The sequence below is a fragment of the Jaculus jaculus genome, chromosome 7, assembly GCF_020740685.1.
Source record: "Jaculus jaculus isolate mJacJac1 chromosome 7, mJacJac1.mat.Y.cur, whole genome shotgun sequence".
NCBI lineage: Eukaryota > Metazoa > Chordata > Mammalia > Rodentia > Dipodidae > Jaculus > Jaculus jaculus.
In genome coordinates, this window is record NC_059108.1 from 87,869,863 (window position 1) to 87,889,099 (window position 19,237).

Here is a 19,237-nt window from a genome sequence, read left to right on the forward strand (position 1 = left end):
ACCCAAACACTGTGGACTCCATCAGGCCAGCATCAACCTGTCCCAACCAAAATAATTCATTTAAAGCCAAATCAAAATGAAGGTTTTTAATCAGAAAAAGAATCTTTTAATTTGTATAATTTATTAGAAGCTTCTTAGGAACTATATTTAAGCCAAATATCTACATAAGTTACAACAAAAAAAAGACTGAATACCAAACTGCCAAATCATATACACAGGTTTGTCAATGCCCATAAAAAAATGTGAGGGACTGGGAACTGGGAATGGGTTTCTTTTTACACCATAATGTACAGATTACTAAAAACTAGGTGTTTAGTCCAACTTTTGACAGCATTTTACAGCTACAAGTTCACATCAAACAAAACAGTTTTCTGAGGGGATATCATGGTCTGGACCGATACCGCCAGGGGCTTCTGGGAGGGGACACTTTCTTTGTGTCAGTTACAAGTGGGTTATGTTGAAGAATTTTTCCTCTCCCAGCTCCCGTCCTCTCTTTGAAAAAGAAAGAGAGAGGCAGAGAGAGAGAGGAGAGATTGATTTTGGTATTTACAAGCAAGTCCACTTTGTTGGCAGAGTGCGCCCAGAGTGAAGTTTTTGATCTTCTAGAGTCCAGAACCATGACAGCTTAGAGGCCTTGCCAAAGCTGTGCCCCGCCCCAGCGTGGGAAAGCCACTTCAGTACCCGAAAGGACACCCCCAAATTTGTTCTATGTCTTTCTCTGTTTAACGACTCCGTACGGAATTGAATTTGCTCGCTGTTTTTATTTTCCTTTTCTTTAAAAAAAAATCCACAAATTTTAGGAAGGAAAAACAAGAGGAAGGAGTAGAAGAGACGTCCAGCAGTTTGGTCTTTGTACACTTGTCCTGGGTCTAAACGTGAACAGGTTCTTAAGAAAAGTCGAAGCGCGTGGAGGGAGCTGCGGGCGAATGGTGGTCTGTGTGGCGGGCATGGGGAAAGGGGGGAGGCGGCACGTGGGGGCCCTGTGTCCTCTCTCACCAGGTCCGACCGTATAGCAAGGTGGAGCAGGACATGGTGCCATAGTCCGAGCCCGAAGAGTTCAGATGGGACAGGCTGGAGACCTGGCCCTGCAGCGCTGCGGGGCTGGCAGCATGGTGTGCCAGGTCCGGAGACTGACCCGCGCTGCCAGGCTGGTGGCCCGGGTGTGCGCCCAAGCCCGCGCCCCCGCTGCCCACGGAGATGGCCGCTGCGGCCGCCTGGGCCGCCTGCTGCTGCGCGTGGCCTTGGAGACTGGCGGCGCCCGGAGCCGGGGCGCCCGCTTGGCACGGCTTGCCGTCTTTTACCAGGACCGGCACCGCCACCCGCCTCGGCGACTGCTGCTGAGCCTGCTGCTGCTGCTGCTGCGGGCATCCCGCGCCCCCGCCGCCGCCGCCGCCGCCGCCGCTGTCCTGCTGCAGCTGCTGCTGCGCCGCCTTGTCCTTGGCCTGCCGCTTCATCTTGTAGCGGTGGTTCTGGAACCAGATCTTGACCTGCGTGGGCGTTAGGTGGATCATGCTGGCCAGGTGCTCGCGCTCCGGCGCCGACAGGTACTTCTGCTGCTTGAAGCGCCGCTCCAGTTCGTAGACCTGCGCCTGCGAGAAGAGCACGCGGCGCTTCCGGCGCGGCGCACTGGGCAGCGGGGCCATGTTCTTGCTCACGTCCCCCAGCGAGCCCAGGCCGCCCATGCCGCTCATGTTCATGCCGCTCGCCGGGCCCATGAAGCGGGAGACTGTAAGCGACAAACGCACAGCGTCGGCTGGGGCCCCGGGCTGGGCCTGGCCAACCCTGCCCTCCGCCCGCCCGGCCCACCTCCCGACGGCATCGGCATCGTGCTCTCTGGGGGGCCCCCCACCCGACGGCCTCAGCTGCTGGGCATGGCTAGCCCCAGGGCCCAGGCCGTGCCGTCGGGGAGCGTGCCCCAGAGCTCCCCGGCTTCAATCTGGCTAATTTTCCTCAGTTTTAGTGACTCTCTGGACCCAAACCGGGCAGTTTGCGAGCAAAGGATGCTTCTGCTCCTTCTGTGCCCAAGTCGGGTAGGCGGCCCAGGGGAGGGGAGACCTGGGGTCCGACGGTAGACCCCAACTTTAGGAGGTTAAGGAAACCGGGTGTTCACTTCCAAAAGCTCCAACCCCTAAGCGCTTTGCCTCTTGACTTTCCTCCCGTCGGTGAGGATAACAGCTCGGACCATTTAGAGAGCTGTGCACCCTCCCAACCCTCCCAGACTCAGCTCGGGAGCGAAGCTGTGGCTGCCGGGACCCGGGAGCCCAAAGGCGTGCCAGTAGGGTGGCCTTTCTCCAGCACAGGCCTCGACTCTTCCAGCTTTGCTCGAAGGAGCCCGGGCCCGGGGGTTGCAGCCCTGGGCTCTCTCAGGTCTTCGCGCGTACCGAGCAGAGATGCCACTTTGGGTAGCGCCTGGAGATGCTGAGCGCGAGCCCCCTGTCCGCAGGACCCCAGCGCTGAGTGCCTCTTCTGGGCAACCCCAAGGCCCAGCAGGGTGTGTGTGTGTGTGTGTGTGTGTGTGTGTGTGTGTGTGTGTGTGTGTGTGTATGGGGGTGGAAGAAACCCTGACTCCCGTACCCAACTCCCAGGCGTCGCTGCCCGACTGCCCCACCGGCGGGAACCGAGCCTTGCGCGCTCAGCCCGCAGCCCCCCGAAGTGGGGCGGCCTCACTTACTGGCGGGGAAGCGCGGGTCTGGGTTGGCGCCGTACCATCCGGGGCCCGAAGCGCTGTTCCGCATGGTGTCCTGGTAGGGTGGCAGCTCGCTCATGTTGCCCAAGTTGCCGTTGCAGTAGCCCCCCACGGCGGAGTGCGAGAGCTGGGGCACCCCCGCCGCCGTCATGTGGTAGGCGGCGGTGACGGCACCGTGGTGCCCCACGGCGTGCTGCTGCATGGCCGCGGCCGGCGGGGCCGCCTGGCCCTGTCTGTACGCTGCCAGCGGAGCCCCGAGGCCGCCGCCCTCCATGCCCACTTTCTTGTAGCTTTCCTCCAGGGGACTCAAGATGTCAGACACTGAGAACGGAGTCGTGTGCTTTGGACTCATCGACATGATTCGGCGTCGGCTGGAGGAGGAAGGAAGAGGAGGAAAAAAAAAAAAAGGAGAGGGGGAAGGCGAAGCCTCGCTACTTTTTTTTCTCTCCCTTTGCCAAATATTCTGGTGTTACCTTAACGCCGATCTTGTTGGATGTACACGTAACGGAGTGGACCGAGTCCGCCTTAATTGGCTTGAGTGGAGACTCGGGGGCTGCCTCGCGTTTGTTTTAGCCCGGCGCCAGGTTTTAGGCAGCCACCAGAGGCGGGGCGTACGCGCTAAAGCAACAAGACAATAGAAGCCTACATCTTGCCCGAGATAATTAGCTTACATGCTGATGACAAGGTAAACACCTTTAAGTTTCACTTGTCAGGATTTTTAGGTCTCAAAGAGGGAAAGGAAGAGAGAGAGAGAGAGAGAGAGAGAGAGACCCACAGCATTACTTTCCCCCTCCCCTGGACACCACCCCCATTTTTGCGGGGTACCAGCGGCGCGCGGGGAGGAGGCGGGGAAGGAAAGGAGGAGGGAACCCAGAGTGCGGGAGGGCCCCCGAGGTGGGGTGGAGAGTAGCCGAGGAGGGATGGAGAGGAGGAAGGAAGGTGAATGCTGCTTTGCAACCAACTTGAGGAGTTACAAAGTGGAAACTTCTAATTCGGTCGGTCTTGCCCCGGGCTGGGGCTGATCTTTAGGAAGGGGGGGGTGTCAAGGAACAGGGTGGGGGGGTTCACCTGAGCCTGCCGGGGCTGCTCCTCCCTCCCGCAGCGGCCTCCCAGCCCCGCGCCTTCCCACCGCCTCCGGACCACATCGGGCTTCGCTGCGCCGCCGTCAAGCCCCAGTCGCCACCAAATGAACGAGCGAGTCTGGGGATGAACCCTGGGGCCGCACTGTTGGTCTACGTGTCTGTCAGTCTGTCTGCCTCTTCTGCCGCGCCGTCAGAGGGACACCTCTGCTCCCCGCCCCCTTCCCCCTTCCCCGAGAGAATCCCAGCGGGCGGAGGAGGGGGGGAGCTGAGTAAGGAAACGACTGCCTTCGGGAGGCTGTCGTGGATCCTCGCCACCCCCCCCCCCGCAGCTCCAGGCTTCTGAGCGGGCCAGCCCCCCCCCCACTTCAGCCCCCCACCCAACTCTCCGCTTTCTTTCCCCACCCTTTTTGCCGGCCCAGGCAGGAACACCAACTGGCCTTTTGAGCTGGGGAGACGAGAGTAAAGGGAATTAATATGAGGCCATCACTGAAGTGGTCCCACCTCCAACCAACCCGGTGCCCCAGACCCTTGCCCATTGCCTGGCCACACCGGTTCTGGGGCTAGGACTGGGTTTGGCTTTCTGAGAGTATCCTCCCAGCATCCCCAGCCCAGAGCTCTGACTTTTTCCCCTTGGATGTCCCAGGGAGGGAGCGGGCCTGAGCCGCGTTGTGCGCGGGGTGGAACTGAGCCTCAATCCCGGCGGGACCTGCTATCCTGGAGGAGGCGAGTGTGGGGAGCCCTCAGCCCCGCAAGCAGGATGCTGCGCTGAGACTCGCCTCCTCCCGGAGCTCAGCCATGCAAAAGTGCACTCGCTTCCCCGGGAATAACCAAATATCTTTGTTTAAAGTGGCGGCGTAAATGGCCAGTCGCTTTGTGACCACGCTGGATATTAGTAGATGAGGATCATTCTGCTTCAATTGGGCGCCTCTCATCCGACGAGCAAGAAACTGCTTAGGAGGAAGTGGGTTTCCTGTCTGCACGTTCCCAGGCTTCAAGTGTGAGCCCTGCGCCTTGAGGGTCCTTGGACGCCTGGCGAGGGGGAGCTGTGGGCTGCACTCCCCAGCGGGGCCGGGGGCGTCAGCCTTGTGGCTCTTCGTAGCAGGCCCAGATCCGCAGCCGAGTGGACTACTCAGTTGAACCCTGCATGGCGCAGCTTTTGAGAATAAATCCAATTTTCGTCCTTGGCATTTAAACGTTTTCGTTGTTTGTTTTGCTTTCTTCTTTTGGCTGTTTTCGCTCCTTGGCGCGCCTGAGGCTGGGAGGGCGGAGCGCTCCCTGGCCTGGCAGGTGCCTCCAAGACGCGGGGCGGCCAGTCGAGGAGGCTTCTTGATTTTGGTTTTTGTTTTCACATTTTCTTTCCCCTCCTCGTAGTCAGGGAGCTCCCGATAATGAACAGGCGGTTTAGCACTACTTAATTCAGCACGGTTGGTTTCTTTTTTATTAATAGCAATTATAGTATGGAAAGTTGTTTTATTTGCTTTTTAAGGTTTCAAGCCTTGCGTTGAAGAGTGCTCTCTACTCAGCACACAAAGCCTACGTCTATACTAACATTAGCTTTCCTCACCACCTACCTCCTTCAGAGGGGAGGGAAGGCTCAAGGCACCCTCTTGTCCTCCCATCTGGACGGGCAATTTTGCACAGGCTCCCACAGCGGCTTTAGGGGAGACGACCTTGACTCTGAGCCTGTAGATGAGTTTGTGTCTGGTGTTGCTTAAGGCAGGTGGGATGCTGGGCTCCGCGCCCTTCTTTCCCGGGGTCTTCCATGGAGGGCGCTCTCGGGAGTAACGTAGGCATCATCCACTGAGCTTTGGTCAACGTGGTGTCTATAGAGAGCAGGGAGTGGGGGTGGAGGGGCAACGCGGGGTCCAAGGGAAAGACCCAAAGGGCGGGCACGGCAGAATTCAGACTTTATCTCGAGGCCCGACCCAAACCTGCCTGCATCTCCAAGAGGTTTTATTGCAATGTCATAGGTCTTCTCTTTCTCTTTCCCGGTCAATTATTTCACACTTGTAAGTGATTCTAAGCAACACCAAGCATAGCATTTTAATTTTAATGCCACTTAGAAATGGAGCTAATTCTTCGCAGTATTTTCATGAGGTTCTATCGAGATTGTGCACCCCAAAATAGTTTCAAAACATTGAAAAATTTAAACTCATTGCCAGAGTGGAGATTTCTATAGTTAGTATCATAAACATCCCTCATCTCTTTTTAGGGCCTTCGACCTGAGTGAAAGGGTCAGGAATCTAATCTAGTCTCTGGGTCTTGCACATGCCCACGGGTGCCCTGGCTTCCAGTTTGGGAAAGCGTGAGCAAATGGGGTCTCAGCTCTTCAGGCACCAGGACTTGCACCCCACTACAGCCATCAGTATAAAGGGCAGGGGTTCTGGAGCCAGAGGTCAGGGCAGGTGGTGGGAAACTACTGTTGTTTAAGTTTCTCCCTGAAGAGTGCTTCTCTCAGGCACACTGGCACTTGCTCTTGTCGACCAAGCCAGCACCTCTGCAGCACCCGGGGCTCCAGAAACCTCTTTCTACCTCTGCCCCTTCATAAACACCCACCACCAGCTGCAGTGTGGCTAAGAAGAAGCCAGAAGACTTATGAGCCTTGTGGTGAGAAAGTGGATATATGTATCTCTGAGCTTTTCCAAGCAAATGCCTCAGTCTCACCTGGGCTCCAACACCTATTTTTAAGCATACAGTGTGCTTTTTTTGGCTGCCCCTGCCAATCATCTGGAATAGGGCCCATCGTGGTTAAACCAGAGGTTTTCCCATAGCTGCAGGTTAATACTTGAAAATCTAGTCTACCTCTCCTAGCCCTTTGCCTTTACATCACAATCAACTCTCAAGTGCCCAGGGGCCCAGTTGCAGCCCAGAGGGCAGAGCCCAGCACTGGCCTCTCTTGGCGCACTCACAGGAGGATTGTATGGTCACTTCACTCTCAACCACACCCTGTTTGGTGGGCTGTGGCTCACTAGGACAAAATTGCAGTAAAGGCCCAGGCCTATCCCTTGAGGAGTGGGATAGCCATTCGCGTTGGTCACACTGTGTGACAGAGAGGGAAATGCCCTGCTTTTCCTCTGGTGTCTCTTTCAAAAAAAAAAAAAAAAAAAAAAAAAAAAAAAAAAAAAACAGGTGGGAGAGCTCACACAGAAGGCCATGTGAAGGCATGCAGAGAGGATGGGAGACTGTAGGGTATTAAAAAGAGGAGCCTGTCCCACTGTCACCTACCCCACCTTGACTTGCTTTTTTTTTTTTTTAACTCCCTTAGATCCTTTACACTTCCGTAAGGGCAGTAAGTGTGTTTCCTGGTTGCGTTATTTCGTTCCAAGTTTTATTGTGACTTTTGATTCATTGAACCTAGGCTATGCATTCATTGTCCAGCAATCTAGAGTCCCCAGGTTCCATATCATCACTAAACTGGTTCAGCATTGTGTAGTACTCTATGACAAAATGTTGTTGCAATATCCAATCAAGGAAGAGGGGGTTGCAATGAAGTTTCGTGTGTGGGTTTCTCTACCACGTCCCAACCTTCCAGTGTTCCTGACGTGGAACGACCTTTTGAACAGAAATCAGAAGTCTTGGAGTTTGAGAACTGCCTTTGTCACTGTCTAGCCCTGTAGCCTCTCACGACACCCTGATGCAACTCCATCGTAACCAAACTAAACCAATGTGTTTTCTGGTTCCTCTCGTACCGGGTGAGACCCTATTTTATCACCGAAGCCTTGAGAAACTCATGGGATGTTAAGAAAACAAAGCCTCTTAACTGTTCCATGAACTGCAAGAATGACCATGAGCCTACCCACTTGATGAAAATGTGTGCCGGGGTTGGAAATCTTTAGCCCTTAGCAAACAGCGCTCATCAGTTTTGGTTCTATACTTGGACTTTGGGTCTAAGCCCTTTCAGTACTCCAGGGATGTAGGCTCCTGGGCTGGGCTGAACTGGCCCAGGAAGCCACGGCAGAACTGAAGTCTGGTGCTGGGAGTTGCTACTGTCCAACCTGGTTATCCAAGGAAGACCTTGCAAAGATGCCCTCCTGGCGTCGGCTCCCTGCAGTGACAAGATCCGCTTTGGAGGAGTGAAGCACGCAGGAGACCCCTCTGCTCTTCCTTCCCTCCTCTGCGTGGCTTGATAGGATTTTTGAGAGAGGATTGCAGGAGTTCGTGGCCTCTGGGTATAGAGTGGGGTGTGCGGGGCCATCCCCCCTTTCCGGTGCTTTGGGGTCCTGTGAAGACCAGACTGGGTCCTGCTCTCAGGTCTTTGGGGAGAGGAAAATTTCGTTCTTTGGACAGGTCAACCCCTACTAGGGTTTCACACCTGTAGTCTTGAAGTCTACCTGTTTTCACTTCGCGCATTTCACATCTAGATCTATCTTGTCCCAAGTTACATCCAAGAGAACATACTCTCTCCATGGACTCCAGGGTCCCCCCTGACGGGAGAGGACTTAAAGCAGGAGCGAATTTAAGGAGTTGGTTACACTGCAGAGAGAAATGGAAACTGAGTATCCTTTGAAATCCCAGGAAACCAAGACGTGGAACCGGAAGGCAGGTGCCCCAGAAGCGCTTGCAGAGCCGGGCCCGCGTGCAGGAGACCCAGGACCCGGCCGAATCCGAGCTCGAGGGCTGGCTTCTCCTTTTCCTCACAGTTCTTCCTCGGGGTAGTTTAAAAGCCAACCGTCTCTAACACGGTGGAAGAGTGGACGGTGGGGAAGTGGGGAACATCCATCAGGATGAGTGCAGCTCTGGGAAAAGTTTTACTCGTAGTGCCAGTAGGTTCCTCGTGGGGGCGCGGTTGTGCTGTCTCAGTGGAACCCAGAACCTCGTGCCTGCTGGGCAACCGCTTTGTCCCTGAACCGTACCTCCAGCATCTCTTATGCAACTCTTTCTGCCCTTTATCCCTGATCAAACCTTGTCGCCACCAGCGCCACTGGCCTTGGTGCTTGCATTTCCTGCGTAGTCGCAGCAGCGTTGGAGTCCCCTTCTCTCATATTTTTCTCTTGTAGACTCCCCCTTGTCCTTCCCGCCAGTCCGTCTTCTCCAACAGCTGGCCTCGGGAAAAATTTCTGGCGGCCACTGTAAGTCCTCCAGGCCTGCTAGCGGGATCTCCCAGGCTCAGGGTTTTCCGTGACTTGGCCGAGGCTGGATTCCCCCTTGCTGCTCTGCCCAGGCGCGGAAGTCTGACTGTTCAGACCCAGGCGATATGCATCGCCCTCTGCCGGTCATCACGAGAAATGTTCTGCTGTGATTAGGTCGTGCACAGGAAGACTGGTAGTATGGAAGAGGTTGGTAGTGGTTAACCCTACACTCATTCGCTTTCTGAACGTCCAAATCCTGGACAAAGGACCAGTATTTCCTGCTTGGAAGCCGGACACAGAGGCACTCCCTTGAGTTGAAATAGGAAGGACATAATTCCCAGAAAATATTGGAGCAAGAGAATTTCTGGAACTGACTTCACCTAAGTGAGGATATTCCATTCCAGCTAAGTATTCCTCCCAGTTTTCACAGATTTTTCTTCGTCTTACACACCACACTCGCTCACCCAATATGCCCAAATTATTGTTATTTTGTTGTTGTTCTTCATATGGCAGAAAGTCGTTCTTCCCACACTCATAAGTCCTTTTCTATTAAAAGTCCAACTGCCTCTTTGCCAAGAAACAAAAACTCTTTCAGTAACCAAATATTTGAGACGTAGTAGGAGCTCAGTGTATGACTGCAGAATTAACAGATGAATACCTATTTTATTTATCTGTTGTATTAATATGGCAAATCATTTTAATGGAAATGTTTCCTACTCATGTTACACGTGCATTTGACCAATTAAGGTTGAAGGTAAGCTTGATTTTAGGGGCTATTTAAAAATACATAGACATGCATTATTGTTTGAATTATTCCCCATAGGCTTATTATTGAGCACATTGTCGCAGTCAGGTTCACATTGCTGGCAGAAATCACACAACCAAGAGCACTTGTGGGGAAAAAAGGTATATTTTGGCTTACAGACTCAAGGGGAAGCTTCATGATGGTAGGGGAAAACGATGGCATGAGCAGAAGGTGGACATCATCTCCTCACCAACATCAGATGGACAATAGCAACAGGAGAGTGTGCCAAACTCTGGCAAGGGGAAACTGGTTATAATACCCATAAGCCTGCCCTCAACAATACACTGTCTCCAGGAGGTTTAATTCCCAAATCCCCATCAGCTGGGAACTAGCATTCAGAACACCTAAGTTTATGAGGGACAGCTGAATCAGACCACAACATTATGCCCCTGGCCCTCATAAACTGATAACCATACATGATTTAAAATGCAATGCAGTCATACAACTTTAAAAAGTCCCCATGGTTTTTATCATGCCAATGATGTTCAAAGGTTTCCACAGTCCAAGAACTTTTCACTGAGCCATAATACCAAAAAATAAAAATAAAAAAAAGAAAGAAGCAATAAAGAAAACCATAATGGCTCAGAATAAACATTCATACTGCAAAAGAGGGCATTGGGCATGGCAAAAAAATATTCAACCAATACAAAATTTAAAACAACCAGGGCAAACATCGAACTCTGTAGCTCCAAGTCCAACAGCTCTAGTCAATGACAAGTCTCAAAGTCCTGTAATTCTAACTGCCAACAAATCTCTGGAGTTCCAATTCCATCCCTCTAGCTAGGCTACTCAATCCTGGAAAACTTTATATGGGTGGCAGCTCTCTCTAGCAGCCATCTCATGGTTCCAGCATCTCCACTGCATCTACTACTGCAACCCATGGTCCAACCTCATGGGGTCTCCATGCAGGCATCCAGCAAACCTGCTTCACACTGCCTATGACTGCTTCCGAAACACAAGACAGTGTTGTAAATTCAATACCCTCTCTTTCCTGCACTTCTTATACTCCATAATACCAGGTAGGGTGCCAATTTGTTAACGCAGAGGAGAACAAAGCAGACTTTGGAGAACAGGACACTCCTTCAGCATTCAGGTCCCTTCAAAAGAGTCTACATTCTTCCTGTTGCCCCAATGCAGGTCAGCTAGCTCAATCTCAAAGGTTGTAATCTCTCATATAATTGCAGCTGAATGGGCAGAAGTTTCAGCCTAAATATTTCATTTCTGTGCTGTATCCCTCTGCTCACATCAGTCTGTTTCTATGCAAAGTAATCCTGCACAAGTTCTCAGGACACAGACATAACAGCAAGACTCTCACATAAGCTGCTTCTAGCCCAGTCCAAGCAAAGCTCTTTCTCATCCTTACAATCCAAACCTTGCAGTCTGTAGTTCTTACTGCATTCAGGTCTTACAACTCTGACCAGAATAGTCCATCAAGCAATACTTACAGCACTGCAAGCCATCTCTTAGTCCAAAGTTTCAAATCCTTCCATATTCCTCTTGAAAATCAGCTCCAAAAGGCCAAAGCCACATAGTCAGGTGTCTTGCAGAAACCCCACTCCTCAGTACCACTTTACTGTTGCAGTCAGGTTCCCTTTGCTGGCAGAAATCACCCAGAGAAGCTTGTGGGAAAAACAGGCTTATTTTGACCTTCAGACTTCAGGGAAGGCTCCATGATGGCAGGAGAAATTGATGGCATGAGCAGACTGTGGCCATCACCTCCTGGGCAACATCAGATGGACAATAGCAACAAGAGAGTGTGCCAAACACTGGCAAGGGAAACTGGTTATAATACCCATAAACCTGCCTCCAACAATACACTACCTCCAGGAGGCATTAATTCCCAAATCTCCATCAGCTGGGAACCCAGCATTCAGAATATATAACTTTATGGGGGACACCTGAATCAAACCGTGACACATGTGTTCCTCAGTTTACAGTGTTATGTTTACTTTCTTTTCCTTTTGTTTTAAATATATTTATTTATTTGAGAGAGAGAGAGAAAGAGAGGGAGAGAATGGGCATGCCAGGGCCTCTATACACATGTGCTACCTTTTGCATCTGACTTACGTGGGTTCTGGGGAATTGAACCTGGGTCTTTTGGCTTTGCAGGCAAGTGCCTTAACCACTAAGCCATCCCTGCAGCCCTCTTTTGCTTTTTTTGTTGTTGTTTATTTTTATTTATTTATTTGAGAGTGACAGAGAGATAAAAAAAAAAAAAAGGCAGAGAAAGGGAGAAAGAGAGAGAGAATGGGCCTGCCTGGACTTCCAGTCACTGCAAAAGAATTCCAGATGCATGCACCATCTTGTACATCTGGATTACATGGGTCCTGGGGAATTGAGCCTCAAACTGAGGTCCTTAGGCTTCACAGGCAAGCCATCTCTCCAGACCCCCTTTTGCTTTTTTGTTGCAGGGTCTAGCTCTGGCTAAACTGGACCCCAATCTGTAGTCCCAGGTTGGCTTCTAACTCACAGCGATCCTCCCACCTTAACCTCCCAAATGCTAGGATTATAGCAATGAGCAACCATGCCCAGATTTACAGTGCAGTTTTCAAGACTGTGGAATCTTTAGGAGGTAAAGCTTAGCTGGTGGAAGTAGGGATAGGTTTTGACAGTTATGGGTTCCCTACAAGAGTCTATTGTCCTTGGTCTGCCGCTTTGCAAAGAGCCTGTGGTGGTTTGATTCAGGTGTACCCCATAAAGTTAGGTTTTCTGAATGCTAGGTTCCCAGCTGATGGAGATCTGGGAATTAAACCATCCTGGAGACAATGTATTGTTGGGGGTGGGATTAGGAGCATTATAGCCAGCATCCCCTTGCCAGTGTTTGGCACACTCTTCCTGTTGTCCACCTGATGTGGGGCAGGGGGTGATGTCCACCCTCTGCTCATGCCATCATTTTCCCCTGCCATCAAGCTTGTGAGCCAAAATCCCCCCCCCCCCCACACGTTCCCTAAAGTCTGCTCTTTGTCAGGTGATTTCTGCCAGCAGTGCAAACCTGACTGCAACAGAGCTTCATCACTTACCTTTGTCACCGTGAATTGTAGTATGGCTACCATGCCATGATGCACTGTATACTCTGAAACTATGAGCCAAAATAAATCCTTCCTCCATGTTGTGGTTCAAGTATGCAATGTCCCCCATGGATTTCTGTGGCAGGCCCCCAGATGTAGGTGCTGTGGAAGGTTGTAGAATCTCTGAGAGGTGGAACCTTTCTGGAGGAAATGGATCACTGGGAGTAGGTCTTAATATTTTATAGATGAGTCTCACTTCCTGTTTGCTGTCTGCTTCTTGATTGCTGATGTAATGTGACCAACCACCTCCTGCCCCTGCTGCTGCTGGCATGTCTGTCTCACCATGATGGCTGTATCCTCCCAAACTATAAGCCAAAAGAAAACCTTCCTCTCTATATTGAAGTTCTCTAGAGCTATAGAACCAATAAAATGAATGTATATTTTACAAAAGGGATTTAAAAAATTGCATTTTGTGTGTGTGCATGTGTGTGTGTATGTACACAGGCATGCTAGAGTCTCCTGCCACTGCACATGAAAGCTACATACATGTACCACTATGTATCCAATTTTACTTGAATACTAGGGAACTGAATCCACTGCTTTTATCTGTTTAACTATCTCCCCAGTCCCTACAAAATGGGTTTTAATAGATTGACGTATATTATCTACATTGATCTTACAGGCTCATGGCTGTCTGCACACTGGAGAAACTGAACACTTGGTAGCTGCTCAGTCCATAAAGCTGGAAGCCTTAGCAGTTCCAATTTGGTGCTAAAGGCCTGGAAGATTCCTGAAGAACCAGTGGTCTTGAATCTACATTGGAAGGCCAAAGAAACTGTGTTAAGAATGCAGCAAAAGATAGCCTGGCAGCAGTAACAACAGACCAGATGCATGGATTCAGTACCCTGACTCCGTGAATCAATCAGGTCTCCCTTATATACCTGAGGCTGACAACAAAATCCATTTTAATTAACACTCACCTTGAAGAAGCAAAGGTAGGTGACCTTTGAATGTAAAACGTCACCCACAGCACAGGCTCATGTGTTTGAACACTTGGTCCTCAGCTGGTGACCTTCTTTAGGAAGGCTGTGAAACTTTTACAGGTCGTGGAACTCTGCTGAAGGAAGTAAGTCACTGGGAGTGGACTGTGAGGGGTTTGTAGCTCTGCCCCAATTCCTGTTTACCCCCTGTTCCTGGCTGCCTTGCCATGCCTTCTTTGCCATGAAAATCCCTTGAAAATATAAGCCAAAGTAAACATGTTCTTTCCTAAGTGACACAAAAGTAACTAATAAAGAAAATTGGTATTGAAAAATGAGGTCATTATGATGACCCTGACCGTGTGGTTTGCAAGCCTTTAGCACTGATTTACAGGAAGGATGTGGAAGAGGTTAGAACTTTGTGCTAGAGAGGTAGAACTTCAAGGGCCATTCTGGTGAGAGTTTGGAAAGCCAGAATGCTTTGAGAAACACAAATAGTGGTGGCCCAACTCATTAGGATTCAAAGGCATATAAGGTCCTTATTACAAAATAGGCTGGATGCCCTAGTTAAAAGATTTCTTTCAGCCGGGCATGGTGGCACATGCCTTTAATCCCAGCACTCAGGAGGTAGAGGTAGGAAGATTGCCATGAGTTCGAGGCCACCCTGAGACTTCATAGTGAATTCCAGGTCAGCCTGGGCTAGAGTGAGACTCCACCTCGAAAAACCAAAAAAAGAAACAAAACAAAACAAAAAAACAGATTTCTTTCAATCTCAAATGAAATAAGAGACTTTGAATTTTGAACTGTGAACTATTTATAGAGACAGGTGACAGGAGAAAGATGGCTTTTTAAAAATACAGTTTAGTTAGGAAGAGGCCCAAAGATAGAACAGGAAGATGCTACCCTGCTGGCTTGGACAGCTCAAATTCAGAGTCTGATCCCATCTCATCCACAATGGCTGCAGTGCCCCTGCCACTTCCCCAGTCTAGCACACTACTTAGGTGGGTTAGCTTTGGGTCAGCACCTTGAATCCATGAACCAATCAGGTCTCCCCCTTACATTCCTGAGTCTGATGACAAGATTCATTTTAATTAGCTATAAAGTACTCACTGCCCACTAGCATCCCTCTCTCCCCTGTAATCTTGTGTCTGAACATGCATGTAAGTCCACCTCTCCCTGAGGGCTCTCTCTAGGCATAAATACATCCCCGCTTGCCTTCTATTCATGTCACACTATAGGGTAATTTCTCATTTTGATTGTATGAATGATTTTTCTTGGATATCTGAGTCTACCATGTGGGTTTTTCCTCTAAATTCTGGACCTGTCATGTGAATAATTCCTCTAAAGTTAGAGTCTACTATGTGAATAACAACTCTTGACTTTCTCTTTTCTCTGCTACTCATTTCTCCAGTGTTTGAATCTTCCTGTCTCTGCTTTGGCACTTTCCAATGTTATTCTTTTTTCTTTTTTTTAAAGAGAGAATTGACATTCCAGAGCCTTAGCCACTGCAGTCTAACTCTAGATGCTTGCACCATGTAGTGCTCATGTGTGACCTTGAACTTGCACCACCATTGTACATCTGGCTTACGTGGGATCTAGAGAGAGATTGAACATGAGTCCTTAGGCTTCCCAGGCAAGTACCTTAACTGCTAAGCAATCTCTCCAGCCACTTCTATTATTCTTTTTTAAGGTAGCACCACTTAGTCTTCTTTCTTCTACATGGAAGAACAGGACTGATGCTTTTATGCTTTGCTCCCACAGAAATGTGTAAATATTTCTTCTAATATTTTTTCATGGGCTTTTAGGTCCTATCTTCCATGTGCATTTGTAACTTCTCCAACCTTTCCTGGACACCATTGTTCCCTAAATAAACTTCATGACTTATAGTTCTCCCTAAATATGCTCAATAATTCACAATTTATTCTTATAGATCCATATTTATCAATTCCTTATCAAAATTGTATAAGGACACAAAAAATGGGGTTCACAAGTCTGGGAGACGCCTTCCCAACCCATAAATCCTGCAACACTATTAAAGACTATTGTGACCTTTGAAGTTGGGACTGAATGCATTGTGCATCATCAGATGACCATGGGTCTATGGCGTAAGAGGTGAAATACTGTGATTTGAACCCATAGGTTCATGCATTTGAATGCTTGTTCTTCAGCTCATGGCACCTTGTGGGAAGGCTGTTGAATGTTCAGGAGGTGGCGCCCTGGTAAAGGAAGTAGGTCACTGGTGACAGATATTTCATTGCCCAGACCCAATACTCATTTTCCTTCTGATTCCTGAGTGCAATGTGACAAGGCAGCCTCCCTTCCTCCCCATGAAACTACCTCTTGAACCTAATCCAAAATAAACTCATTACTTCATTAAATTGATTCTTATCAGGTGGTTTGTTCAGAGCAATGAGAAAAATCACTAAAACAGAAGACAAGCAAGCAGTACTGCTTTTCCCTTGGATCTCTTTCTATCTAGACTGCTGCTAGAAGGTGCCACCCACTCTGGAGGAGGCTCTGCCCTCTCTAGTTATTCCTTCATGGAATGCCCTCACAGACCCACCAAGAGTGGTAGCTCTTAGTTGACTACTCATGTTAATAGTTAAGATTAACTCTCATACTCTCATAAGGCACTTTATCTGCATATTTTTGGTCATAGTAAGAAAAGGAATTAATATATCCCCTTAAGTCATCTCTCTCCAGTATTTTGTTACTGTGATGGAAAAATAACAAATTCAGAAAGTTGGAACCAGAGAAGTGGTGTCATTGTTGTGATAAATTTGACTATGTGGTTCTTAAGCCCTTGTGACTAGTTTGAGGGGAGAATGTGGGAAAGTTGGGAAATTTCTTAGAGTCAAAGACGTCATTGAGTGTCATAACCTCTGCTTAATGGACAAATTTAGTAGGAGTTTTGAAGGCCAGAATACCAACATAAATGTAGATAGTAAAGTCTGTGTTCATGAGCTATCAACTAGAAAAAAGGATTCTATTAGGAATTGGAATAGAGGTTATTTATGTTATCTTATGGTAGGAATCTATTTTGTGGTGTGATGAAAATATGAGTGAGACTGGGTTAAACAGTAATGGACTAATTTATTTGGCAGAAGAAATTTGAAGACAGCATAGTATTCAGGCTGTAGCATGGTTATTACTGGCTACTGTTATCTAGGTTTACATTGAGAAACAGGGACAAAATGTATATCAGAAGAAATATGTAAGTATCAGCAGTTTGATCAGGAAAAGAAAACATTTAATGAGATAAATCAGATAAAATGGAAAAGATATTTACAGAAATTAGTGCAAATAAAAGCTTTAAACTGGAATAATAGGAAGGGTTCTTTGAGGGTTAGACTTTTCCCATTGAAGATTCCAGGGCTTTAAAATGCAACACCATTTGAAAAGCTGGTGTGTTTCGCAGAGAAAAATGTAGACCAGAAGGATATTGTGATGGTTAAGTTTGTGTCAACTTGATCTGTTTAGGAATCTACAGACATTCTGCATAAGTGGGTCTCTGAGGTTGCTTCCAGGAAGGATTAACTAAAGGAGGAATCCTTCCCCCATGGTGAGCCCTTCCCCTAGAGTGGGTGGCTTTATCAAAAAAAGCTCTGGGGAGAAAGGTATTCTCCTCCCCTCCTACCTGGCTGCTGGTGCTGTTTGTGGCTTGCTACTTGCTGTTTTGCTGCTTTCCGGTGTGGACCTAAGAACAGCATCTCTCCAGGACACCTCTAGGCCATTAGTGCTGGATTGGGACTGCTGAGGCATGTAGCTTTGTGGACTGAGCAGCTACCAGGTTCCTTGACTCTCTCATCTATATTCTGCTGTTGTTGGACTGTTGTAAACTAATCCAATAAATTCCCTTTTAATATAATTCATCCTATCAGTTCTGTTCCGCTAGAGAACCCTGACTAATACAGATATCAAAAGTATAAAGTTTGGGGCCGGAGAGATGGCTTATTGGTTAAGGTGCTTTACTGCAAAGCCAAAGCACCCAGGTTCAATTCCCCAGGACCTACATAAACCTGATGCACAAGGTGACACATGCATCTGGAATTCATTTGCAGTGGCTAGAGGCCCTGGCATGCCCATTCTCTCCCTCTCTCTCTCTTTCTCCAATAAAATAAAATATAAAAACTAAAAATGGAACATATATATATATATGGAGAGAGAGAGAGAGAGAATGTGAACAAGTTAAGATCCTACAGACTTCAGCTACTTCTTTTTGCAATTCCTAAAGAGATTGTGACCATTGAGCATGGGGCAGTTGTTCTGCATTAGGACAATAGGAGAGATACCTTGAAGTAACACCCAACTGATTAAAGGTTCAAAATCGTAGGAGGGCTAATTCTTTTGAAAGGAAAAGGCCTAAATGGAGAATGAGGAGTTCTCAGTTCTCTGGGGTAAGGTAGCAGAGCTGTGGCCCAAAGTCAAGCTTCATCCCCACTCAGCAGAGGCGTATATCGCCTAGGTGGGGCTGGTTTTGGAGAGATAGGAATTAGGCTAGGGACTGTAAGTCTCAGTGGCTGGTTGGACTGTGGGGCTGGATGCAGATAGCACAGCTAGAGGTGGAGCTGCCCTAGCAATTTGGAGCCTACATGATTTTGTCTACAAGTCCCAGGTGCCAGACATGGTGCTAACAGGATTTGACTCTTGTCCTGCTGTTTTATTTTTTCCAATCTTATATTGGACCAATCTTTCCTTGCTATGCCCCCATTTCTCCTTTGCAGATAAGAATGCTTCTCTTTATTGGAAGTCTGTAACTTGCATTTTGATTTTATGGGGCTCACAGTCAAGAGATTGCTTTGAGTCTCAGATGAAACCTTAGACTTCAGATTTCTGAGTAGTATTGGGCCTATGGAGACTTTTAAATTTGGACTGAATGCATTTTGAATTATGAGATATCCATGAGTATATAGGGCCAGAGGTGGAATGTGGTGGTTTGATTGTAAAGTGTTCTCCATAGCCTCATGTGTTTATGATTAACTCATACTCTATCCCTAGCTTGTGGAGCCTTTGGGAGATGGATACTTCCTGGAAGTATGTGTATCCCTTGGGTCAGACCTTGGGATGTTATAGCCTAGCCCCATTTGCCACACTCAGCTCATTGTCTCCACCTACTCGCTGCTCATGCAGAGATGTGATGCTCATCTGTCTACTCCTGGAATGCTTTCCCCAGCATGATGAAATTTTTCCTTGAAATAAATCCTTTCATTCTACAAACTGTTTCTGGTCAGGTGTTTTGTGTCGCAACAAGAAGGTAACAACTATACTTCCCTTCTTACCTTTAAAAATTGCTCTCCAAGATGGCTTAGCGGTTAAGTGCTTGCCTGTGAAGCCTAAGGACCCCGGTTCGAGGCTCAGTTCCCCATGGTCCCACGTTAGCCAGATGCACAAGGGGGCACACACGTCTGGAATTCGTTTGCAGTGACTGGAAGCCCTGGCACGCCCATTCTCTCTCTCTCCCTCTATCTGTCTTTCTCTGTGTGTCTGTCGCTCTCAAATAAATAAATAAAAAATTTTAAAAAATTGCTCTCCAGGTGCTATAAACTTTTCATGCTTTGTTTTATTGTGTATCGCTTTATTGGAGTATAGCTGATATGCATTAAACTGCCA

The 19,237-nt window shown here is 48.5% G+C and overlaps 1 protein-coding gene across 2 annotated transcripts; it reads right to left on the reverse strand.

The window, feature by feature from the left end:
• Nucleotides 1-219: 219 nt before the first annotated feature.
• Nucleotides 220-3,831, reverse strand: Nkx2-1 (NK2 homeobox 1). 2 transcript variants are annotated; one of them, XM_004649126.2, is made up of 3 exons: nt 3,755-3,831; nt 2,672-3,057; nt 220-1,726 (listed from the first exon to the last, which is right to left on the reverse strand). In XM_004649126.2, exons 1-3 carry the CDS (start codon nt 3,829-3,831, stop codon nt 993-995), a joined length of 1,197 nt encoding a protein of 398 aa, XP_004649183.2. In that variant the 3' UTR covers nt 220-992. The 2 variants fall into 2 exon arrangements, with proteins under 2 accessions (XP_004649183.2, XP_045011071.1); XM_045155136.1 differs by lacking the exon at nt 3,755-3,831 and adding an exon at nt 3,160-3,545.
• Nucleotides 3,832-19,237: the final 15,406 nt, after the last annotated feature.